This window comes from Notolabrus celidotus, chromosome 24 (genome assembly GCF_009762535.1).
Source record: "Notolabrus celidotus isolate fNotCel1 chromosome 24, fNotCel1.pri, whole genome shotgun sequence".
Lineage (NCBI taxonomy): Eukaryota > Metazoa > Chordata > Actinopteri > Labriformes > Labridae > Notolabrus > Notolabrus celidotus.
This window is the reverse complement of record NC_048295.1, coordinates 605,684-630,207: the sequence shown is the minus strand read 5'-3', so window position 1 is coordinate 630,207 and position 24,524 is coordinate 605,684. Positions and strand designations below refer to the sequence as shown.

General features: G+C 46.1%; 1 protein-coding gene across 1 annotated transcript in view; it reads right to left on the bottom strand.

Moving 5' to 3' along the window:
* Positions 1 to 24,524, bottom strand: part of LOC117808222 (CLIP-associating protein 1-A-like) — a 148,010-nt gene that overhangs the window by 116,829 nt on the left and 6,657 nt on the right. Inside the window, exons 6-43 of the mRNA XM_034677828.1 lie at positions 24,253 to 24,331; positions 23,632 to 23,735; positions 23,399 to 23,490; positions 23,234 to 23,309; positions 22,334 to 22,431; positions 21,926 to 21,996; positions 17,053 to 17,196; positions 16,566 to 16,642; positions 16,381 to 16,473; positions 16,141 to 16,286; positions 15,786 to 15,921; positions 15,379 to 15,449; positions 15,149 to 15,208; positions 14,444 to 14,521; positions 14,163 to 14,330; positions 13,864 to 13,910; positions 13,514 to 13,717; positions 12,602 to 12,697; positions 12,235 to 12,432; positions 11,634 to 11,738; positions 11,224 to 11,280; positions 10,225 to 10,322; positions 10,038 to 10,061; positions 9,373 to 9,620; positions 9,222 to 9,285; positions 9,103 to 9,105; positions 8,766 to 8,929; positions 8,459 to 8,681; positions 8,194 to 8,289; positions 7,326 to 7,478; positions 7,087 to 7,193; positions 6,006 to 6,156; positions 5,676 to 5,913; positions 5,540 to 5,593; positions 4,865 to 5,067; positions 4,656 to 4,784; positions 4,364 to 4,570; positions 4,145 to 4,261 (exon numbers count right to left, since the gene is read on the bottom strand). Of these exons, the coding sequence (XP_034533719.1) occupies positions 4,145 to 4,261; positions 4,364 to 4,570; positions 4,656 to 4,784; positions 4,865 to 5,067; positions 5,540 to 5,593; positions 5,676 to 5,913; positions 6,006 to 6,156; positions 7,087 to 7,193; positions 7,326 to 7,478; positions 8,194 to 8,289; positions 8,459 to 8,681; positions 8,766 to 8,929; positions 9,103 to 9,105; positions 9,222 to 9,285; positions 9,373 to 9,620; positions 10,038 to 10,061; positions 10,225 to 10,322; positions 11,224 to 11,280; positions 11,634 to 11,738; positions 12,235 to 12,432; positions 12,602 to 12,697; positions 13,514 to 13,717; positions 13,864 to 13,910; positions 14,163 to 14,330; positions 14,444 to 14,521; positions 15,149 to 15,208; positions 15,379 to 15,449; positions 15,786 to 15,921; positions 16,141 to 16,286; positions 16,381 to 16,473; positions 16,566 to 16,642; positions 17,053 to 17,196; positions 21,926 to 21,996; positions 22,334 to 22,431; positions 23,234 to 23,309; positions 23,399 to 23,490; positions 23,632 to 23,735; positions 24,253 to 24,331 (4,479 nt within the window). The remainder of the gene's footprint in view (positions 1 to 4,144; positions 4,262 to 4,363; positions 4,571 to 4,655; positions 4,785 to 4,864; positions 5,068 to 5,539; positions 5,594 to 5,675; positions 5,914 to 6,005; positions 6,157 to 7,086; positions 7,194 to 7,325; positions 7,479 to 8,193; positions 8,290 to 8,458; positions 8,682 to 8,765; positions 8,930 to 9,102; positions 9,106 to 9,221; positions 9,286 to 9,372; positions 9,621 to 10,037; positions 10,062 to 10,224; positions 10,323 to 11,223; positions 11,281 to 11,633; positions 11,739 to 12,234; positions 12,433 to 12,601; positions 12,698 to 13,513; positions 13,718 to 13,863; positions 13,911 to 14,162; positions 14,331 to 14,443; positions 14,522 to 15,148; positions 15,209 to 15,378; positions 15,450 to 15,785; positions 15,922 to 16,140; positions 16,287 to 16,380; positions 16,474 to 16,565; positions 16,643 to 17,052; positions 17,197 to 21,925; positions 21,997 to 22,333; positions 22,432 to 23,233; positions 23,310 to 23,398; positions 23,491 to 23,631; positions 23,736 to 24,252; positions 24,332 to 24,524) is intronic.

Genomic DNA, 24,524 nt, shown 5'->3' with positions numbered 1-24,524 from the left:
AGAAGTACATACAAAATATAAAAATACATAAAACAGGATAAAAATGGAGGATAAGGAAAGAAACACAAGTTAAATATTATTTAAAATAAAGCAAAGACCAGGGGATAGAAGTCTGATAGTTTATTTCAAGTTCTGCAAAGTCTATCACAGGTGAAAGAGAACCAAACATGTAAATATATACAGTCATACACAGGGAAACCAAACATAAATATTGAATAGCATAAAATAAAACGGATCAACTACAGAAACAAACAGGAGCCATGCACTGGAGTGGTTTCAACGGAAAGTATCATAATTACAGCACTTCTTCTTCTTCTTCTTCTTCTTCTTCTTCTTCTTCTTCTTCTTCTTCTTCTTCTCTTATCAGGACGTTTGGTTCTCAGTCCAGCTTCAGAAGCAGTGTAGTGTTGTGTTAGTAAAGGTTAGTATTGCCAGAAATCTTTACCCCAAAGGCACACATTCAGGAAATCAAAAAGGACGACTTTCAATCTGATTGTTCCATTCAGAGTTTTTTGTTTTGGCTACATTTTTACAGCAACGCAGCCGGACACATCCTACGGTCGCTGAGACGGTCACATGCAGACTTCGTTTAGAAGTTGTACTTTTAAATCACACTGTACAAAAACAGTAAAGGGACTCTGAGCGGCCTCAGGCTCACGCTGGACTCTCCTGGACGATTCATCGGCTCAGACACAAACATTCAGTCCAGAGTTAAGAGCGCATCGAATTGTCAAATCCTTGCAGGCTGAGAGAAGTGACAACGGGCACCGGTACAGTACATTTAACAGTCCGAGTTATGTGTTTGCAGATAAAATAAGGCCTGGGAATCTTCAGTCACAGCTTCCTTCACTTTCACCGATTCAAAGTCTGTTAAGAGAGAGTTCAACAGTTTGGGGAAGGTGGACAGAGTGTGTGTGTGAAGGTTTCATGTGTGTGTGAGGGTCTTATTGATTGGAGTAATGTATTCAAATGTTTTCAGGGATGTGTATCATATTAGCAGATTTTTAAATACACATCTGTACTCCGGTCTAAATGTGGCGTGTGAAGCTCATCCTCTAACTTTCTGCATAGAGACACACAGAAGTGCTTCTCCCAAAATGTTGAACTGTCACTTGAACTTGACTCCAAACTTCTCTGCTGCGTTTGTTTGAACTCTCCAGACGGGCGGAGAGTTCAACCAATCAGAAGCCTTCAGATTCTGATGCGTTCAGTCATTAAGTTTAGTTCTTCATCACAGTAACTGTACCTGACCCTCTCTGTTGTGATACAGTACATACGCTGGAGTTATTAGGCGCGTTGTTAGTATTTGAATAAGCAGCAGGAATATTTCTTCTTCATCATATACTTTAAAAAAACAAACTTCTGTACATCGCCCAGCGAGCGCGGCGTCTCAAAGGAGGAACACGATGGAGATTTACAGTGCTTTGACGTGGAAACCCCAGACTGGATTTCTAAAAGTTTATTGCTAATGTCCGAAGATCAAACAATCACCTTCTGTTCTTTTTCAGAGCTGACACCTCACGTAGCATCGTCACCGTCGCTTTACATCGACTCTCATCACTCAGATTGTCCATCTCTCTCTGTCCGATTGAAGCTTTAAATATTTCACATTTATAAAGTCTCAGAGTGACTACATTCAATTTAGGAAGGAGGGTTTCACTGCTAAACCATCTCTTTAAAACAAGAATACATATTCAACAGTCACTTTAGTTTACTGCCAACAAAGCCGTCATAAATAAAACACTGAAGCTACTTTAGATTGACCTTTAATGACCTTTAACATTATATAAATATACTACAGTATATGGGAATAAAACTACAAATCCCAGTAGTCTTGACGAGACAGTTTGTGAACTCACAGACGAGTAAACCGACAAACTCTGAGTTTAAACTGGACCTGGAGTTTATCACTGTCTTTTAGTGGTTTCTAAAGTCCTTCATCTTCAGCTGAGACGCTCTGTCATTAAAATACTTCATTTAAATATAAACAGATCCATGCAACACTCATCAGTTTCTCCTCTACTGAATAATCTGAGACAGAAGTTTGAGATGTGTCGACCGGCATGCTGCAGGATTTGGTCCCAGTTTACATCGACAGTGTCCTTAAAGAAGGTCTAACTTCAGGACCTGAATCACACCGTGGTGTTTAAAGGCTGCTTATAATTTAAAGATCTCTGTATAACAGAGAGGAAGCCATGGGGCTCATTTATCATTAATTCATGGGGACTTATTTAATGTCGGTTAATCAACTCCAGACGTTTTACTTTGAAGGAGACGTTCGTCGTGGAGGTCAATCCCTCCGTAACATTCACAGAATGAAAGTTAGAAACAGACTTAAAGTATGTTAAATGAATGAACATAACTTCCTGCTGGCACTTTAATGCTTGATTTGGATAAAAGACTACATTCATGAGATTGAAGGCATGTCTACACACTGTGTGTATCAGGCAAACTGTGCTCTACATCCTGAACTGTGAAAGTGCATTTATGAGCTGTGACAGATTGTTAAATAGGAGTGAAACTGATAAGTGTTGCAAGTCAGAAGTTGTGAATTTAAAACGCTCTAGTTAAAAACACAGAGATCTGCTGCTGGTGCTCGGCTCCTCTGTAATAGAACTTTCTGTAATTGCTGTAGTGCTTAAAATCATTGGCCCGCCAAATGATCATTCAATGTAAACTAACAGGAGTTTGGGTTTCACATTTTGAAGCTAACACTTGTGACAGAGTCCTTCAGCAGTAAATACACATCGTTGTCTTTACGTTTAACTCTACGGGTGGACCCTTTAAGTCCTTAAGACCACTCCTCTAACCGCTCAGTGCAGCTCGCGTCTCATCTAATGATGCACATGTTCAAATCAGGAAACATTCCAACGCCTTTAAGATCGATCCACCGGGTACAATGAGGCAGTAGTTAGGAAGGGAAACACAGGGGAGTTCCACATCCTGTCAAAGCTCTTTACATTCAATGTACGATAAGGTTTGATGTGTCAAAGCAAAATAAAGTGTAGAAAGAATTAAAGGTTCTAAGAGTGAGTACAAATACTGACAGCCACAGGTTTACTCCTCACACAGGACAACCTCTCCTCCAAGTCAAACTCTCCTCACACTACGTTTAAGATAAATGATGTAAATCATCCTCAGCTCCAAAGAGCTCAGACTCAGGTCCGGATGGAAAAGGATTACAAGGAGAAAAGGAACGAGCAGAAGGAGGTCTATGAGGGGTTTGTTTGACCTCCATGTTTCCATCACATGTGGATGGAGAGGAAAGATTTAAGGCCCATGACTACAGAGAAAGTGCAAAGAAGAGGAGGAGCATCAGGTGGATGGACCTGGTTCTTTGTGGAACATCTTAGCTAAGCTTTAAAGATGATAAGAAGATGATCAAGAGGGATTGAAATGGGAATCATTGTTTGGAAGGTGAGGATTTGGGCTTCCAGCCTGGTCCTGCAAAGAGTGTGGAGACGCTGACTTCAGGTCATCAGCTGATGGAATGAAAAGGTTTCTGTGTGAGGAGGAGGAGGAGATGGAAGCTTAGCGTGTGCGGAAGGAGTTAATAGGAGGAGATATCAGAGGAGCTGCTGCTGTTGCTGGTGGAGGTCTGGGCCCTCTTGATGTAGAGGTTGAGCAGCTTCATCTGCAGAGGGGAAACGGCAGGAGCGTTAGAGGACTCCCTCTCTGATCCTACAGACTGTCTCTCTGTTTAACACTCAGGAGTCTGCCTCGGACTCCTCCATGCAGAGTTAAACTTAGAGACTGGATTTGTCAGGATTCCTCTTCAGCTTTGACTTCAGTCATTTTTCATTTCTACATTTTGTACTCTGTTTTTTTTGTCATGCATCGCAGCACAAATAAGTTCCTTTCATAAGTTAATGTTGTTTTCATGAGCAGACAGAAGTCGACACATATTTTTAAGAATAGTTTTCCATCCTGTCAAGCGTTGGAAATGATCTCAGAGCTGTCTAACCTGAAACATCTTTGCAGAATGTCTGGAGCACGTTGGCTCAAAGTTTCTCTGCTTTCTTGAAACTGATAAAAACTTAAACTCATGTTAAACGGGACCCTGTCTCAAAACCTGCAGACTGGAAATGAAAGCTCACTGAGAGTTTGACAAGCAGACGGTTGAAGGATAGGTAAAGGAGCGTACCTTGCTGCCGGTCAGCTGAGCCAGGTATGGCTTCAGCTCCTCTCCGATCACAGAGTAGATAGCCACCAGGCAGAAGACGCTTGCCTTCCTCACGCTGCTCTCAGTGTTGTCGTAGCCCTGCGGCGGCAGCAGAGACGCTCAGTCAAACAGACACGACTCTAACATCTTTATAGAACAGAAACAAACTCCTAAAACGTCCGCATGTCTCAGAGCGCTCACCTGCAGGAGTCCAGGTATGATGTCAGACAGCAGGTGATGGAGCGGCTCCTTGGTGATGCGTTCAATGGCCCTCGTCTGCATCTTGATGGCGGCCAGGTTGATGGGGTAGTCTGCCGTCTGCACGATGGGACAGAGGACCTTGATGCACTGCTCCGGGTGGATGGAGCCTGCCAGAGTGGACGCTGCCTCCTCAGCTGCTCGCACAACCTGTCGGGTTAGGAATAAGGTTTCTTAAATCACTGCAGTACTTAAAACATCCATCAGAGCTCAGAGGAATCCAGAGGAGTCTCACCTCCTTGTGGGAGTCTTTATGAGCCTCCAGTGTCTTCATGATGGTGAGCTCAGCGTAGTTCTTAAAGCGGGCCGGCTGATTCCTCAGGATCTCCTTCAGGACTCGCAGGGACAGAGCCCGGATGGTGTGCTGAGAGAGGAGTCAGTTTAAAGGACTTAAAGAAACACAAAGTATTTAACAGAACTAATGAGCCGGGCTTCTGTCCTTACATCTTTGTCTCCTAGTGTCTCTAGAAGCAGCAGCAACATGGTTTTAAAGTGTTCCTCCCACACCACTAGGCTGTCTTCTCGAGCCACTTTGAGCAGCTCCAGCAGGGTCCCCCGGCGCTCCTCAGGGCCCCGCTCCCCTGCCTGGCCCTGGGAGAGCTCCTTCAGAAGACCCCCTACCAGCTCCAGCTGCTCAGCAGGGCTAGCTGCAGGAAGAGTGCAAAAATCAGACACTCTGAACTATATCACAAGAGCTCTGAACGTTTTATTTCCTGAATCCTGAGCAGAACTAAAGAGGGTTTTACTTTGGTCATAACTAATCCAACACACCGTTACTCTGACCGCTCTGAGTGCTGCAGGGAGGGTGTGATGGTGGGAAAAGTCTGAAGCTCAGTTTTAAATCACCAAAGATAAACAGATGTGGAAATGAAGTTATTCATTTGCTGCGTAGACGTTTGAGTATTTCAGCTCTCCTCAAGAGAAGCTCCATAAATCTGTGACTGTTTATCTTTCAGCTGATGCCGTATCATCGACCTTCAATCTGTTCTCCGTGTATGACTGTCTTAATCCTTCAAAGTTTCTCTTGGCTAACAAGAGGAGACAAATATCAGACTGTGTGTGACTCAGCTTTTTGATACCACAGCCAAACGACTCAGCATGTGAGGAAAGTGTCTTTACCTGGGAAGTTTTTCGGGTTCATGATCTTGTTTTCCACACACTCCTGTCGGGATCCTGCAGAGACAGACATCCAGTTTAAAGACAATAACGTCAAACCACACTCTTCTAATACCCATCTTCTTCTCTGAGTTCTCACCGTCTCTCAGCTGCTCCACAGCGTCCTCGTACAGCGCCTCCTTCAGCGCAGCTTTGTCCAGTGTGCTGATGCTGTCCGTGTAGTTGTACGGGTTGTAGTCTCTGAAGCGCGGGCCAGAGAAGGACCGAGGGGAAGGCGTGTTCAGGAGCGACGTCTTGTTGTCCAGAGCCGTGCGTCCTCCTCCCACCACATCACCACCAAGCCTGGGGTCTGAGTCTGAAGACGCCCCCACTCCAGACTGGAACACAACAACAACAACACATCTCTGGTCTCATTGAAATGTGTAAATCACATCGTTTGAGGTTGAACTCGGCCGTATATTGCCCTCACCATGCCGTCCCTCTTCCCGTCCCGCCTCAATGGATCCATCAGATCTTCTTGGCTGCGGAAGCTGAAGTTCTGGATGGCCTCAGTGACGCCGCGGAGGGAGCTGTAGATCTCCTCTGTGTTCAGGTTCTCACTGTCATACTCCAGCATGCTGCTGCAAGAGAAGAGGGCAGAGGAGGTTTGTGAGGATGCAGTCAGACAGAAATGATAATCCAGACTCTTGAAAAGAATTCAATAACAGTTCTTTGGGCCCTTCGGATCTCGGACCTAAAGAAGATCTGTCCACACCATGAAGTATAATCTCACAGTGCACGTGCAGACATGTTGACAACCTGCCGCAGTTCGAGACGAACACAGAGGAGCTGAGTATGATCTTTTTATTTTACCACATAATAAACAAAGTTATCCAAATGAACAGAAGGAGCTGATGGAGGCACGGGTGACTGCAGCAGAAGCTAAAGGACCGGTGAGTGCTGAATGAGTCACAGTGTGTATGAGAACATCTAAAATAATTCATATCAAACAGCCAATGCTGTGAAACTGTGTCACAGAGATGAAGAGGAGGAGGAGGATGAGAAGGATGAGGAAAAGAGGGGAGGGGTTACCTGGGGGAGTAAGCCCGCCGCACTGCCTTGAGGGAGGAGTGGGCAGCGGGTGGAGGAAGAGGGGAGGGGAAGGATGAAGGAGGGAACTTGGAGAGGCCGTCTGCGCTCCAACCCCAAAGCCGACTGCAAACAGTCGGGAGGAAGAGGAGGGGAGGGGGAGGAGGAAGAGAGCAGCGGGGAGAGAGAAGATAGAGATGTGAGAAAAAGAGAAGCACTGTTGTCAGTCAGTGTTAGTACAGGCTGGTTAACCTTTGAAGCAGCTGTCGATGTTGAGATGGTGATGTGAAAGTGTCTGAATACAAAGATTTAAAATAAACTGTCTCCACCTGCTGGCTGAAAGAAGGATGGAGACAAGCTGGAAGAGGATAAACTCAAACAGAGAGCAGCAGACAGTCATTTGTAAAGGTCTGAAGTGTGTCTTGACTTTTGACAGCTGATGGGAGGTGGAGTTTTTGAGATGCACTGTGACTGATGAGTACCTGGGAGAGAGCCCCCCATGGGAGCAGTTAGTGGGAGAGGTGAGCGGGCTGCTCCGGCTGCTTGGCGGCCGAGGAGGAATCCGACCCGCCGTGTTGCTGGGAGATGCCTGAAAATCCACAAAGCACACAGATTAAAGATAAGCACGTCTTAAGATAAGCTCTGAGGGGGGCTGAAGATACCAGAGAGAGATCCTCCCGTGTCTCCTCCTCCTCCTCCGATGATAAATTAAAAGTGGTACCATGCCGATGCCACTGCTGGCGCTGGTGTGCCTCAGGTGGTTGTGCAGCAGCTTGGTGGTCCCGTCCTGGAAGGTTTTGGGCAGAGCACCCAGCAGCATGGTGAACTCTGGTGTGTTCAGCTCAAACAGGGCGATCAGCACCACCTGGGCTGCCTGCACACACACACACACACACCAAACACACACATATACACACACAGTGTCATTTTAACTTTAACTGGAGCTCAGGTGTTGCCCTGAGCTGGTTGTGATTTTTCAGATATTCTTCCAGCTCATATTTCAGCTTCATTTAGACAAACTGAGTGATAGGAAATAACTCCACCTGAATGAAGTACCATTGTTTACATGTCTGTTGATGTAAAACACAAATCTACTAACGGTGCTTTAAGAGAAGGAACATGGATTCAAACTGTGCATGACGTGTTTTAAAGATTCTTTTTGAAAATGTCAGTTTTGTGTCAAGAAACCAGGAACCAAGAAAAAGAGAATGAGTTGAAGTTGACACACATGCAGCATGTCCATTACATAACAATGAAAAGAAGCAGAAGCTGCATGTTGACTTTGTTTCTTTAAGACAAGGAAACTGGATAGAAAATTCACGTTTGACTCGTTAGTCTGAAAACTCAAAATCAAGAAGGGTTCCATCTCCAGCTACATGCACACCCTCCATGAATATCCTCTGCTGATTCTCCTCATTGACCAGACATGCCTCCTCCTTCAAACTGACCTGTCTGTTGACTTAGAGCAGTTAGTTAAGAAGCCTTTACATGGCGCTCTGGAGTGCTTTCACATCCACTCAGAGTGTTTCTCAGGCTGTGTTAGCGCAGCTCACACACTCCGGATCATGCTGTTCGATGGGAGATTCTACCTGCTTGCACCTCTCCTCCAGGTTGCCCTCCCCAGGCAGAGAGGCCACGGTGCTGGCTCGGCCTGAGAAGTCCTCCCCTGCCCAGTTTTGAAGGGTCTAGGGGTGCGGTGGACGAGAAATGGCGATTGAAAAAAAAAAAAAAAAAGTAAAAACGAAAAAATGAAACAGACAAACTGAACTCACAGACAAAGGAACAGAAATGAGAAAAGAGAAGAAGTTCTGAGAGAAGCTGGAGGTAGCGTTGATGCTATCCCCACCCTCTTACCTTGCGGACGTCAGAGCTTTTGGGCTCGGTGGTCCAGGTGATGATGCGGGAGACGGCGAGGCGGGTCTCACTGGAGTTGACAAAGTCAGCTGGGTCCATCTGGCGAGCGAGTGCCTCGATGTAGCGCAGGATGGCCACCTTCACCTTCAGGTTGGGCGTCTGCGTCTGATCCACGATGAAACGCATCAGGATGTTGAACTGCTGCTCGTGTGGGAAGGACTCTCTGCAGAGAAAGGCAGGACATACCTGTTGAGAAATGTAGAAAAGCAGAACTGATTTGTGATGAAATGTTCGCTTCTCTGCTGACCTGGTGACGTCCAGGGCCTTCTGGACTTTGGCCTGGACGGAGCCCAGCAGGTCTGCCCCCATCTTCTTCAGCAGCTGAGTGAGCAGGACGAAGAGCCAGTCCTGCAGGTCCTCCCGGTGCAGCGTGATGAAGTCCACCAGAGTCTCCAGGAACATGCTGAACACCTGGAGGAGACAGATTTATGCTCTTCAACGTGTTCATTTCAGTTTTCTAAAACATGGTGCTGCAGAAACAAGCGAACAGTCCGCTGTGGTGAGTGAGGTGAGTCAACACTTACTCTCTGGTGATTGTTAAGAGTCCACAGCGAGCAGCGAGGAGGCATGCAACAAAGAAACACTCTCTGTTAGTTTGTCCTGTATTAGTTCTGACAGGTGAGCTGTAAAATCAGTCCAACATTGAACTCAGGAGCTGCAGACTTCACAGAGTCATGCTGTGTGTTAGAGATGCTCAGCTCACCTTGCTGTGAGGGTCTGCAAACATCCGGGTGAAGATCTCACAGAGCCTCTTCAGCTCCACACGACTGGCAGAGAGAACAAGCAGAAGTCTCTTCAATTCAACAATCTTTAGAGAAGTTTAAACCTTAAAACACCTCGCTCCTCACACTCACCTGAGCATCCTCTGGCTCTTGAGTAGGTTCTGCAGCCCCAGCAGTCCCTCCTTCCTCTCAGACCAGTTGGCGCTGGCACAGTGGTTCAGCACCTCGGCCACGTCCTCCGTCTGACGCAGGTAGTGCGGCGTCATGCCGCCGTTGCGCGAGCTGTACGAGCGTTCGGAGCAGGCGCTGGAGGCGTCGCTGTTGGCGTCATCATCGGAGTGCATTCCTGGAGACTCGAAGCGCCGCCTGACGGGTCTCCGCTGAGCAGAAGAGAAGATGCTTTTAGTTTACAGAGTGGACTGAAGAGTCTCTACTTTACAGCAGCAGCCATGATGACTCTGTCACATCTATGAGGAGATCTAACATGCAGCTACAGACGCAGAGACATGCAGGTTGAAGTGATGTTATTTTATGCTGAACACACACACACTCACACACACACATCTGGGTCACAGCTTTATTCTCACAGGATCATGTTAACAGTTTATTAGACACATAACCCTCAAAAGGAAATCACTGTTTGAAGATCTAGAATAATATCTCCAGTCTGAGTTTCCTTGGTAACAGCACAGCATCCCAGCCTGCTCACTCTTCCATATTTCACAATAAGAGCTGAAGTGAAACGCTCATGCTCTGCATGCAGTAACAAGTCTGAGTCAGATGAGATGTCTTTGTACCTTACTCCTCGAGTCTCCTAAGAGCTGAAGTAAACAAGATCATGGATAAAAAGAGGAGATTACTGAAGGCCCGTGTGAGCTCGGACAACATCAACACATCTGTATTTGCATCACGACACATTTTAAACGGCAAGTTAAAAGACAGATGAATTAAAAGAGCAGATATTTTCAAAGCTTCTGTTCTTACCAGAGCGTCAGCAACAGCTGCCTCCACATCGGTGCCGGTGTTTAGGATCCTCATGGCGTTGACCGAGGCCGAGATGCGAGCCTGATGAGCCAGACGGTCTGAGAGGAAAGGAAACACACATGAGCAGGTAAAGAGGAGAGTGTCACCACAATGAGTGTGGAGTGACAATCCTCTGTGCATGGGGTGAAGCTGCAGGTTGGTAGCAGGCACTTAGGATGGATTTTAATGACATGTTTCAAAGGGAAAAGTTTACTTAAGCAAATATGCTTTCATCAAAGTACGCCCAACGTTTGCAGAACTTCAGAAGATTTACTGAGTATTGTTTTTGGTAGAGTCAGAGATGATTTTCTGATCAGCCCAGGTTTTAAAAAGTCTGAATTCCCCTTTGAAAATAACTACAGGATACTGAGGTTTATCTTCAACACGTACATTCAGATCTACAGATTTATAAAATGTGAATCCATCGGGGCAGGGAGCGGCAAATCATGGACAACACACCCAGTCCAAAGAAAACAGCAAAGAAGCTGAAAACAAATGTTTGAGGATGAGGATGTCTAAGGAGGCTAACAGAATCTTCAAATACAAATCATGAAGGTTTAAAAAGAGATCAAGCATTACTCAGTAAAATGAAAAGAATGATCATGAAGCTGCAAAAGAACACTTGGAAAAGCTGCAATCATATTCATATCGTATTGCTTTTGTGAACCAAAGTGGGAAACTACCAGCACCATGTTCAGCCACACCAAATGACACATCTAACAACTATAACAGAGTTTGGATGCTGATCACTTTCCCACTTTGTAAACGAGACTCTGAGCTAAGTGCTGATCCATGCAGGGAGCAGGTTAGCTCAGTCAGCCAGATAACGCCACACATCCTCAGGGACATCCTTCAACCGTTTGGGACAGGGAAAGAATCTGTTGTGTTCAATGTGTTGAATTTGTCATGTTATCTGGCTGACAGAGTCAATCTGCTCCGAGAGAAGACCTCTGTGGTCACCTGAGTAGCACTCTGCAGAGGACAGGGCGCTGGTTGAACGGGAGTGACGGCGAGTTGCTGGAGGAGAAAGTTAGAGGTGAACAAGAGAGAGAAACACTAACACCAGCTATTAGCACGACAACATCAGAGAGGAGGTTTCCCTGCTTCTGTTCTATGCACATAGTTTATAGATTAGTGGAGACTGAAATAGAGAGCATGCAAAGAATCAGACACAACAAACAGCGATTTATGAAGACAGATGTGCAGGGTGAGAGCTAGCTCTTAACTTTTACTTTAAGCTTGTGTCTTAAATATCCATGTGTTGTGCTTTTAGATCCACATCAAGTTATTTATCACTGCTCCTACTTTCTACTGATCTCTGCTGGACAAAGAGAGGAGGTCTTTGGGGGGGTCTTCATTAGTGTACTCACCCAGGGGGGAGAAACCCCTGGCAGGGCTGGTGTCACGGCTGCTCTCGCGACTGGTTTCGCGGCTACAGCCCTGACTCATGCTCGGCCGGGGGATTCGGCTGCGGGCTGAAGATGCGTGATAGACAGAGAGACAGACAAGAGAGACAGACAGCAGCGCAGGAGGGAGAGTTTAGCTTGTAGCACATTCAGCCAGACACAGACACACCTTGAGCTGTCAGAGACGGTTAGTCAGGCGGGAGAGAAGGCAGAGTTAGAGTCAGGGAGGAGGTAGGGACAGGATTAGTGGAAGGAAGAGGAGCAGGTAACAGGAGTTTGGATTTCTTTTGTGGGGTGTGCATGCAAATCTGTGCACAACCCTTTTTGACTGACTTCATTTAGTTAGGTTTAAAAAATGCTCTTCAAAAGCTGAAGCACAAAATCAGCTTGAAGCTTGACATTAATTCCTGCATGAAATCTTTACAGACACGACACTTCCTTTCAGAAACTGTATCTCAGCTGCAGGTTTGACTCCTTTGAGTGCATCCTCCTGGTTTATAGTTTTGTACTTTTGGACTAGCTCACACTAAGTGTCTTGAGAAGCTCTGTGGCTCGCTCTCCTTACCTGTTCCAGATCTGGTGGGACTGGTCTCTCTGCTGCAGCCTTGGCTGCGGTGGCCTCGGGGCCGGCTCTTGTCTGCCAGGCTGGTGGAGGTGCTGCTGGCTGTGGCGGCAGCAGTGGCGGTGGTGCCCATGGTCGGCCTCGGGATTCGGCCGTATGTGGAGCTGAGCAGTCGGCCTGGAGAACCTGATCTACTGCCGGCTGGAAGAAACAAGGAAGAAGTCGTTTAGTGGAGTACATGGTTTCTTTTTAGTGTTCATACATTTATCTTTATGGAAGTACAAACACAAACACATTTACTGAAACCCTCTGAAAGGAAAGCTGATGTATTCAAACAGTCCCTCTATCACTAAGAGAAGCAGCTGCTCACGCTGAGACTGGGAGACCACTTTCCCTCGGCTTCTTCCCCGGCTGTCTGTGACACACGGACTGGTCCCTGAACTTGTTCTCCTGGTCCGTACGCGACCTTCAGAGACGGAGGACAGAACACAGACACACAATGACAGTGAGTAAAGGAGGAAAGGGGATACTCAACGTCTGTAAAATCAGATAAAGGTCACAATACTGAAGGACTGCAGTTTGTTGAAAAGTCAACATTTTCTGCATTCCTGTCATGCAGAGAGAGTGAACTCATCAAACAGAGGGACGTGACAGATGATGTGGAACAAGGGATAGTGAGGGGTGACAGACAGGAGATCAATATTTGGTGTTGATCCTAAGATCGTCTGTTTAAAAGGTTCATTATCTGGAGTCCTCGTCCTCTCCCTGACCTGTTTCCAGGATGTGCAGTGGACTCCTGCTTCTCCATTTTTACCCATCAGTGTGACACAGACTTAGTTTAAGTGCAGCAGATAAGTTACAGGACACCATGCGGAGACCATGCATACACAGTTCCATCACAGATGACCGACATTACAGAACTAATGGGGTAAAAGACACACCGAGGAGGCATGGAGGAGCATCATACCCCAACACACACACACACAGCTTACCGTCTGCATTAACAGACCACGAGCCATCTGACAGGTGGGAGAGCCAGGGGGGGACACAACAAGGGTCAGGGGTCAAGAGGTTAAGCTTTACAAATGAGAGGGAAGCAGAGGGACTGAGACAGGAGCGTCTCATCCTGTGAAATCAATGTGTCTCTGAATATTTCATCAGATCTTATCAAGACACTTCACTCATGTGTGTCTACATCTCATGCCTTAAGTCTGTTAAAACCTTTGTGGGATCTCCAGGGAAGCAGAGCACAGTGTTATAAATGCAGAGTGGTCTGAGTTACCCAGGGAAGCGTAGGACCCAGGCGGGAGGGCTGAAGCAGAGCTGAAGGGTGATGATGTCATGGCTGAGGGCACAGCGGGCATTCTGGTACGGGCGGTGGCTGTGGCCGCCGCGTTAACGTCCACGTCACTGCGAGAGCGCTGCAGAGAGCCAGGAGAGGAGGCGGCAGCAGCAGCAGCAGGCGTCCTTGTGTGAGCAGCTTTGGCTGGAAGAGGACCAACAAAGATGCAAACAAGATAAGCATCCAACACTGCAGCAACTCTCCGCCCTCCACTGCTGTTTATTTATCACACACTGATGTGTTATATACCTCATCTCATGGTTTAAATAGAAATAAAACAGGGTCCTTACTTCTTGTTGAGCTGCTCCCGAAGCTGGTTTTTACAGACAGAGGTCGACTGTGGAGAGAGGAAGCATATTCTCTTTAACCCTTTAATTAAAACAGAACAGTTTGTGATAAATCCTGCAGAGCTGCTCTTCATCTGTGTCTTTAATGTCTTTATAAAGATGTGTGTTAAGACAGGATCCCTCACACTGCTGCAGAATAATGAAACTGAACCCTTTCACTTCCTGTTGGTGTCATGTGAATAAATACTGCTTTAGTTCCCCCGGTCGATCAATAAGTCCATGGATCAGAGAACGTGTCTCACTTGAGGCTCTCCTGAGAGGACGAGGAGGAGCGGTCCGAGGCGGGCAGTGACATCATGCTGTCCCCGCTCCTGAGGTGAGCCTGCAGAGCTTTCTGATAGGACGACTCCAGGCCCTGAAACAGCAGCTCCGCCTCCCGACGGAAGTGACCGTGAAAACTCCAATAACACCTGCAGCAGCAAGACAGAGGACCGACACAAAAACATCAGGACATTTCTCCCATCAGAGTCAGTATCTCAGTTATAGTATGGTTTATTGTCTGGGAATATTCATGGAGACTTACTTTCTGGCCACAGAGCGAGCTTCTGCGTCTGCATCATGAACTCCTTTCTTTATCGTCTCCATTAAAACTGTCCCGTGCCTAAGAGAGGGAAAGAGACCACATGCTGTGTTATAACCTGAGACCGCCATCACAAAATGAAATCCCACAGTCTCTGTTGACATGACAGACTGCAGAGATGAAAAAGAAGACTCTCTACCATGCATGTTATATAATATGAACAGAGTATTAGTGACCTTTGAACCTCTGCATGAGTCAAACCGTCCCATCTGCTCTGCAGTCTGGACTCCACTGAGTGAACTACCCTGCTCTGCTTTCACAGCTCCTCTCCAGCACCACCATCTTATTCAACTCTAGTTTTGAAGTCACACACACACACTGAGTGACTGATCGATAAGAACCAGAGAGCTCCCCTGGTATGGGGGGGTCGGCTCAGGTTTCTCCCTGGCGGCGGAGGCAGGAAGCAGCCGGGCAGAAACACAAAGAAGCTTTTGGAGGCAGACAGAGATCCCCCCCTGGCATCGCCGTGGAAGCTGCTGAGAAAGCTCTCCACTCTGCCGGTGTCACATTTCTTGACGAGGTAGCATGTTGTACTTGGTGTCACCGCTTTCAATCTTTGAGCGCAAACACCAACTAACTGCTCTCCTTAAACTACCCTCTGACTCTTTGTTGGTGAACTGTCAGAAAATAATACGTTTGCTTCCTCACCTCTCTAAAGAGCTCGTCTGCCACTCCTGCAGCATCAGGTCCAAGAAGTCGAAGCAGCGTCTGCACAAGAGGAAACAAACATTCAAATTAAGTAAGATCAGACCACAGAGGAGGAGTAAACACAGGCGTTACATATCAATAAATACATGACATACATAGAAACTGATTAAAAACATGACTTTTACAGTTTAATAACAGGAAATTAAATATGTTAAATATGTTTCTCTCACCTTCTGACTGCCACAGATTTAGAGATACAGTTGCTGGTGATGATGGGGATGAGACGTGGGTAGTGTGTGTGCTGCAAAATAAAAATGAAACTTCAATAATCTGAAATCTTTTTTTCTTCAGGACTAAAACTTTTGGAGCAGTTTACATCGTGCAGCATGAACCTTTGGGTCCTTTGCTTATAAGAAGATATGAATCTGTCAAGTCTGAAGACTACAGTCTCTACTTCTCTTTCTAAACTTGTTTTAAAGTTGCCTCATGGACACATTCATTTCAGCGTGACTCCTTAAACCAGGAAAGAGAGCTGCTTGTATTTCACACGACAAAGACCACATGGTCAAGTGACTGGTCCTCTCTGATGTCGGTTTACAGTGACCACAGACATCATGTCAGTGAAGATGACCCGTACCCTGAGGATCATACGGATGGCGGCCATGCCGGAGGTGGCCATGATTTTGGCACTGTTGGGGACCAGGTTTAGAAGGATCGGCATGATGGCCTCCGCAGCGTGGTCGAACCGACTGCCTAGCACCAAGGACAGGTGACTGGAGATGGGAGAGCAGGAAACACATGAGATACACGTTTAGATCATGTATGTGAGTCTTATCAGATAATCAAATGAAGAGTTTGTCCTCTAAGCTGTCAGTAGAAATATAAAAAACAACTCCCAGTCCTTTCTTTAACATCATCTTTAGTTCAGAGTGATTTATTATCGTATTATTTATTGTATCTGAGCCCTTAAAGTGATCTCCAGGCAGCCTTACCCCAGAGTGATGCAGGCCTCTCTCACCACCTGAGAGCGCAGGTCTTTGGCGGACTGTTTGAACGCAGCCTCCGTGAGCCGCAGCTGCTGAGGAAACCCGTCAAACTCTGCTGCACCGGCGAGGATCAGCGAACGCACCTTCTTCAGCTGGAGGAGGAGCATAAAGAAGATCAACATCATCATCATTTTCCTCCTCAATGATCCTCAGACTACGACAAACAGAGGAGTCAGGAGGTCTTACAGCGGCCACTCTGAGCTCCCAGTCTCTCTTATCGTCCGACAGCACGTCTCGGATCTTCGCCATGGCCTCCTCCACCTCCCTGTTCGAGTAGATCTGATGAAGAGGGATTAAGAAGAGAGCAAGAGAAGAATTATTGAAAAGCTTACAATACAGGTGTCAAAGCCTCTGTCTGTGCAAGTCTGTACCTGCACTGTGGGAACATCCTCAAAGGCCTGGATGAAGTCCTCCTCATCCACAGCTCCAGCACTTGACCCATCCTTTCCTACAGTGTGAGACATTTTATCCAGAAAAGTGTCAGACTTTGTGTTCAAGTAAAACAAAACCCTCCATTAAACTTTGATTTCACTCGACGATTGGTCAAACAGGAAACGCTGCGAGCCACGAGAACACACTCTGCACGTTTTTTAAATTTCCTCTGCCCTCACACTCATGTTTTATTCACTGAAAATATGGATCTGTATTCAGCGGACGACTCAGAAATCAAAGCCATGTGATGATGGTTCACAGTGAGACAAACTTAAGTTGAAGAAATCATCATCCTCTGCATGCTCTCTTCACAGACGGCTGTGGATGGTTTCCTGTCCCTGATGAAGACTATGAACAGGCAGAATTAAACATGTGTTTTATATATATGTCTATAATTCACCACTCTGCAGTGGTGCCGGCTCTGACCTGCAGACTTGGTACTGGAGGCAGCAGGGGCAGGGCGTCGGAACGACCCCATGCTCACTCCCTTCCTCCCGGACAGCGTGGCTCCTTTGGACGAGGACGAGGAGCGGCCGCCGTCCACCGAGTCATCGTCTTCGAAGTTCTTGTCTGGAGGAAGAGGAGCACAAAGGAGAGAGTCAGAGGGATCGGGGAACAACAAGTCTTCAGAGAACTCACACAGAACAAAGGGAAATGTCAGCGCTGACTGAGCATCTCAGCAATGTGGAGCAGCAGGCAGAAGGAGTCCTGAGTGGACTTTGGGAGGACATTACTCACATTCCTACATCAGCAACAGAACAAGCTGGTGAAGGCGAGGAGTGTGAGGGTTACAGACTGAAAGCACCGACGATGAATGAACAGTTAGTGCAGTGTTCACAGTCAGAAGCTCAGAGGAATCAAACATCTGAGAACACAAAACCAAGTCCTGATTTTAACTCGTAGTCTCAGTCCCTGGACAACAAAGGATTCTGACACGATGCTGTGAATTATTCAAGAAGCAGTGCTTAACTGCACTGATTCTTCTCCTAACAGACCATCGTCCACTCGTCTGAAACAAACAAAGAACAACCACAGGTGATGTTTTCATTTCTCACTAAATAAATCCACAGTGGAGGCACAGCCCTGTGGAAATACCTCCCAAGTGTCACGTGAGCCCCTCAGCACAGGAATCTGCACAACCAGCAATCAATCCTCCTTCATTATTCAAAGTTTACACACACACACACAGCAGCAGCGGCGGGACACTCAGCCAGCCCATCAGTCATGTGCCATCAGGCTGCAGTTTTTCAGTCGCTTCAATATCAACACAAGGTGACTGTGTGTTTGTGACGGAGAGCACACCTGTCATCTGAGGTTAAATCATCAACATCACGGGATATCACAGGAAACAGGATGATGCTAGCTCAAGAGGAAACCCCCTCTGGTTATCCTGAATCATGTATGCAGCTCACAGCGTCCGTGTGTTAAAGAAAAGAAGGTAAATAAAGTAAAAGGCAGACGAAACATTTCATGCACGAAGAGAGAGAAAGGAGGAGCATCTTCATCTCTTTCTTGTCTGCAGGGACAGTTTAAATTTGCAACAAGATAGCTGTGCAAGTTTAAGAAGATTCTTGCAGCCTGTGAAGACAAACAGGCTTTGACGTGCACCCCATAAAGCTGCATCCGCCAAAGACCTCCTTTAGTCCAGTGACAGGCTCAGACTGTTATTCTTAGTGTCTGGCAGATTTACAGAGGTAGAACTTTTAGTTTCAGGAGGAAGATGAAGCAGAAAGTCTCTTTAAAGCAGACACAGCGGCTATAAGATCTCCACATCCTAATTGAACTTAGAGTTTTCACAGACTCAGTGAATCAAGGTTCATCACATTTCCAAAGAAAGCCAATCCAGACTGCAAATCCCCCGGGAACCAGCGACAACTGATTCCCCGTTTTAAAAAGCATGCAGTCCGTCCAGCTAGCTGACCTTAACTCTGCTCAGAGACACCCGGGCTGCTTGTGTCCTCTACATTGTTCACTCAACAATCCAGCTTCAAGCGGGCCAAGAAACCATCCTGCTGTGTTTATATTCAAGACGCCATGATCCCATTCCTGCTGGATTTACATCCGTCGTCACACCAGGCATCCTCCTCTCCTCTCCTCTCCTCTCCTCTCCCCTTCCTCTCCCCTCCTCCCCCTCTCTTGCCATTGAGCTCCTATCGTGCATTGATAACATCCTCCTCTCTTTCTCTCCTCTAACAGATGCATCTTAACCGTCCCTGCATCCAGAGCAAGAAGCAGCAGCTTACAGGAGCAGATCCGCCTGCAGACCAGTTTCCTCAGCATGCCGGCAGACAGACAGACAAACACTGAGACAGTCAGGTGGTCCTCCGGTCCTCCTGCTAAGGAGAGACAAGAGGGGAGGAAGGAGGGGAATCTAACTGCTAGCCTCCTCCCTCCCCTGCCAGGGAGCATGTGCTTCGATCTTCCTCTCTGTCTCCGTCCTCTACTTCACTTGAGACAAACATACACACACGTGCACACAAACATACACACACTGCCAGGATCAGGAAGGGAGGGGATGGAGAGGAGCGATGAAGGAAAGGATGGGAGGAGCTGACCAATGGGAGGAGAAGGGATGGGTCGGGCAGGGGACGAACCCTGGTGCTCTGTGTGGAGGCGGAGTCAAAGATGAGTGACAGCTTCAGTGTCATGATGACTCAGGAGAGGAGGAGGAGGAGGAAGAGGGAGGGATGGAGAGACACCTCCAGAGGAAGCTGCTCTTTGGTCATTGCTAATGTCCTCCTGCAGATTTTAACTTCAGCGACTCAGAGAGTAAAAAACAACAACTCAGAGTGGCTCTGATATTCACATTCAGCTTTGTTTTCTGCACTTTAGCTCCCCTCAGACTAATTGGTGCTGATTGAGTGGTGAAAAATGAACTTACTATCTATTCAAGAAGGACACCAATATGTCACACGTCACTCTGACAACCAAAGTGTGAAACTCCTGATGAACGAGGACAAAGGAACAGGACTGTGACGTTTGGACTGGGACTAACTGAGCCTCTCCTCGGGGGAGCAGTCATAAGTTTTCCCTCCTGGCAGCATCTCAAAGTCTTTGTGAACTCGGAGCCTGATGGAGTCTGACAGCTGATCCCCCCGCTGCAAATTCACAAAATGACCTGGGAGAGGTGAGGCACTCCGAGGTGTGGGAGGAGGGAAGGTGGGAGAGCAGATCAGAAGCTCAGTAATCAGTGTTTTCAGATATCAAATCACCTCCTGTTGAGTTTCTCTTATTCTAACACACAAACAGCAGCTTATCTTCTGCTCTTTATCCACTCAATGTTCAGGAGAATGATTGTATGAAAAAAATCACACCCCTGCTATTCTACTACACGTGACATCCAGCTGGAACAACAGTGGGAGGGACGTTCCCACAGAACAGTCAGACTTCATTCATAACTCTCTCAGCGGATTAAGATACATTCACACTGGGAACATCCACAGGTGAGAGTGTAGAGTTACACAGGAGGAGAGTGAGTGAACATAAACCTGAGTCATGTGTGGCTTTGTGTTCTGTCACAGGAGAAACTGAAAGTACAGAAAGTTTCTTCAAGAGTTGAAAGTTCTTCAAAACGATCCACAGCTTCAGATCTTGTGATTCGACGCCCCCCTCCCCTTTGTCCTGTGTGGTATCCATCAGTTTCTGTGCAGAGGAGCTTCCCTGGTGTGTTGCTAAGAGTCTTGTGCTTTGTAATTATGTTCCTGGATGAGTGGATCAGATATATCAGATTATAATAAATGCCTGATGTAAAAATAACCCAGCAGTAACGTCTTCCTGTGTGTGTAAACAGCTGTGATGGAGTCATCGGTGTGTGGTGGCCTGTCTCTCTGAACCTGCACACTGTTCATTATTCAGGAGGTTTCCACCTGCGCAACCTAAGTCCTGCTGGCAGCAACTACCTGTCCCCGTCTCTCAACATCTCTGTGCAGGACCTCCTGAGGCTGCAGAGGGATGTAGAGTCCATGCAGTCAGCCAGCTCTCTGGTTATCAAGAAGAATGGAACATTAAAAGATGACTTTCATAAAGAAAGGAGGAGTGTTAACTTCAACTTCCTTTAAGAGAACTTTTTCTAAAACTAAAAGCAACAGGATATAAAACAGTGTGAGATAAACAGATCACAACACTGCTGTGGTGTGTTCAGGAGCTTCACCACCACACCAGACTATCAGACTGCTTCACCACCAGACGATCAACTTCTCTGTGAGCTCTTCTAAAACTCTGACAGCAGAAGAGACGCTGATCAGTATCAGCAGCACAGACAAGAGCTCAGGGAATCAATGAAAATAACTTGAATTACTGAAATGTCTCAGAGGTAATGAAGGACAACAACACAGCAGAACATCGGGATTACATGCATCACTTAGCTTTTGTGCAATTAGCACAAAGATTCACACGGAGTCCAGTCAAGCCTGGTTTTCCTCAAACTACGCAGGCTGACAGAGAGATAATCTGAGGGAACCTCAGTGAACAGAAAAACCCTCTCTGTGTCAGCGATAGATTTACCTTCAGGGACTCCACTCCTCCTCTGTGGATCCACTGCAGGAGAAACAGACCTGCTGATGCACTGCTGCCTACCCTGCCTCCTCCCTTCCCCTTTCAACCGGTCTCATGACCGGGGGCGACAGCTGACACCACCCCTACAAAATAAAAGCCCTGGATTGCTGGAGTTTGTTTCTTATGTTTGTATTGTTCCTTTCTTTGGTTTTATTTTAATTCCTTTCAATCTCTGTCCTCCTTCTTGTCTTACTAAACTGCTGTATCACACACAGACGCACATTTTGTGTGTCTTAACTCCCTCACTGTGGCTGACGTTCTGGGAGACGTGATCAATGAAATCAGCTGGTTTTCAGGTCGTGTTGTTTCAAAAAGAACCACATCCTGCTCTTCCAACCACAAACATAAATCAGAGCTCTTCTATCTGTGTGTAGAGAATGAGATTATAATAAATTCCAAATGATTAGATTATGATGAGAGCGACCACAAACTGTAAACTGTGCACAAAGAGCAGCTCTGCAGTCTGGAGTCTGGTGGTGAAGTGAAGCTCCTCCCTTCATGTCAGATTATCTTGGTGACTGATTCCTGTTGTTTTTCCACAGGAAGGTGGTCTTGTCTTTTTATATTTAAGCCCACTGAGATGAAAGCTGAGCCTTTTGTCCACAGAGATGAGGTCTGTCAGCTTCACTTTAAAACACAATCAGTTCAAAACAAAGACAGTCCCAAGTCCCAGTCCTGGTTTCAGTCTCAACACAAACACCTTGAGAACAAAGTTAAAAAACATCATAAGAAGACTGACTCTTACCTGACAGTGGAGACAGGACCATGCTCCCTGACCTCTGAACTTCATCAAATTTACTGAAGATGACGTTCAGCCTGGACAGAGGAGGAGAGGAAGAGGAGGGCGTATAATCAGCATGTTGTGACAGGAGGGGAAAGCAGCACATTGATAACAGGAAACAAACATGTTTGCTGCTTCAGGCCTGCAGCTGATCCTCTGAGAAACAGAAACAAGCCTCATTTCAGCTTCCACAGACGAACCATCTCGTTGCTCTTTCAGACTGTTAAACTGTCTTCTAGTCAGAGAAAATTCAAGCTCAGAGAACATGCATGATGCTGAAGCTGAACTCTTGACACTGGAAGTTTCAAATCCTAAATAACGGGGTCGAACAGAAGAAGATAATCCACTTTCACAGAGAGCACTTTGACGCACCGTGACTGAGGGAGACCCTTCTTCCCCAGGTCGATCCTCACTCGTTCTCCAACGTGACGGTAGATCTCTATGAGGCAGTTCATGGCTCCATCACGCACCTACATGTAGACATCAAAAGGAAATACATCACTTTGTTTTCTGCTCTTTCTCAGGAATGCATTGAATTCAAGCCGATTCCCAACTATGGAAAGTCACTGCTCTTAACTTACAGAGTGGTCAGCTATAGGAGCCTTCTTCTTTACCTACCCTTTGTTTGTTTTGATGCAGAATAACACAGGCACTTTAAAAAAACACAGCCTTCAGAATCAGATCTCTTTGTTCTGTTTGGTTTGTTTGTTTCCAGCTTGTTTTCTTTACATTAACACATCAAACTTTTAAAGTGGTTCCTGCAGAGCACACACACGTCATTCTGATTCTGCTGGTTCATAATGCACTGAAGATAAACGCTTCAGTGCACATGTGCAGAAGAGTGTTTGAGGTCAGGAAGGAAAGTTCAAGGGCACGGCTTCCCGTCCTCCATAGGAAGTGTGGCTCCAGTGATGACAGACCCTGCAGCCAATCAGGACACACCAAACTCAGCAGGAGAGAGAGAGAGGGGGGGGGGGGGGGGGGGGGGGGGGGTCTGTTAAACCCATGCTGCAGGGTCATAGGTTCAATCATGTGTCTAACTACATCTCAAGCCCTTTCCTACCAAAATATATCAAAACACTTCTTTATTTAAAAGAGGATGTGGGAAGGAAAGCAGAACAGTGAAATCCTGCTTTGTTCCCTGAGAGTCTCTGCCCAGCTGTAATGTTTGGGTTGACCAGCAGAGGGCAGTCTAAGCTCAGTAACACAGCTGCTACAGTGCAGCTGGAAAGCAGCAAGTTGTACCCTTTTATTTACAGTCTGTGGTTGTACCTGACTTGTGGGATCTCCAAGGAGGTTACAGATGTGAGGAACGATTTTACTGAGGGTCAGACTCTGAGATCCAAACCTGAAAGAAAGAATAATTTAATGTATCATGAAGAAGAATGTCTGATCTCTCTCTATCATCAGATAAAAACAAGTGTTTTCTGCACTCACACATTCAGGGTTGAGATGAGACAGAGGCAGAGGCCTTCTCTGGTCCGGTTGTTTTTGTGTTTGAAGCCTCCCATCATTCGCTCCCATACATACTGAAAATACAAGCACAGGAAATCAAAAATCCCATCTTGCTTTCAGTACATTGCTACAGATTGTGACTGTGGTAAAGGGCTGATGTAACTCGACATAGACAACACAAAAGGGTTTGGATGAGCTTGTCTGCTGTTGTGCACCTGTGGGTTGGCAGCTTGGTCCATAATCTTCAGTAGAAGAGCTTGGTCCTGGTCTCGAACTTGGTCCTTGGCGTCTCCTAGTCGGTCTATCAGGCTTGGCAGAACTGAGCAGGAACGGAGAACAGAAACAACACCGACTTTTTAAAGCTTGAATCATTTTTACATGGAATAAATATTTATTTAATTATGAGATCTACTTTATTGTCCTTTTAAACCACGTAGGTACACTAAAACATTTCAAGACTTAAAGACAAAATGTCTTTCTATAGCTTCCAGGAATATCAACAAAACCCTTCATTACAGAACACATCATTTCATTTTGCATGATTAAAACACAAATGAAGTGAAGATGCTAAATAACTTAAGCTGAAAAAAATATATAGATTTTTAAATGTTTTTTAACAAATATATTGTAATTAGATTTTCCTTTAAATATTGTGAGATTCTAAATGTAAATAACAATCATGTGTAAATGTTTTCAACATTGTTTTTGAACAATGGAACATAGTACGTATGTTTAATGTATAACAGCACTATTAACTAACTAACTAAAAATCTATGAACTGCTTTTTCTGCATTATTGTATCTGAAATAGTTTAACTAAAACATGCAGTGGCTTACCTGTCCCAACCTGTGTCCTGAATCTCTCCTGCAGTCTGCTAACCAGAGCTGACAGAATGTCCATCCCCAGCAAAACCACCTAGAAACACACAGAGAACATAAATAAATAAATACATATACACATAAATAAGAAAACAAGCTGATTAAATGCAGCATAATAATCCCATAACCACAGATAGAAAAGATTCACAGCAGCCACAGCCTGCTTTAGAAGCAGAGCAATGGATTTGAATCTGTGCTGCAAAGGATTATGGGTAATTTGGCCAAACCCA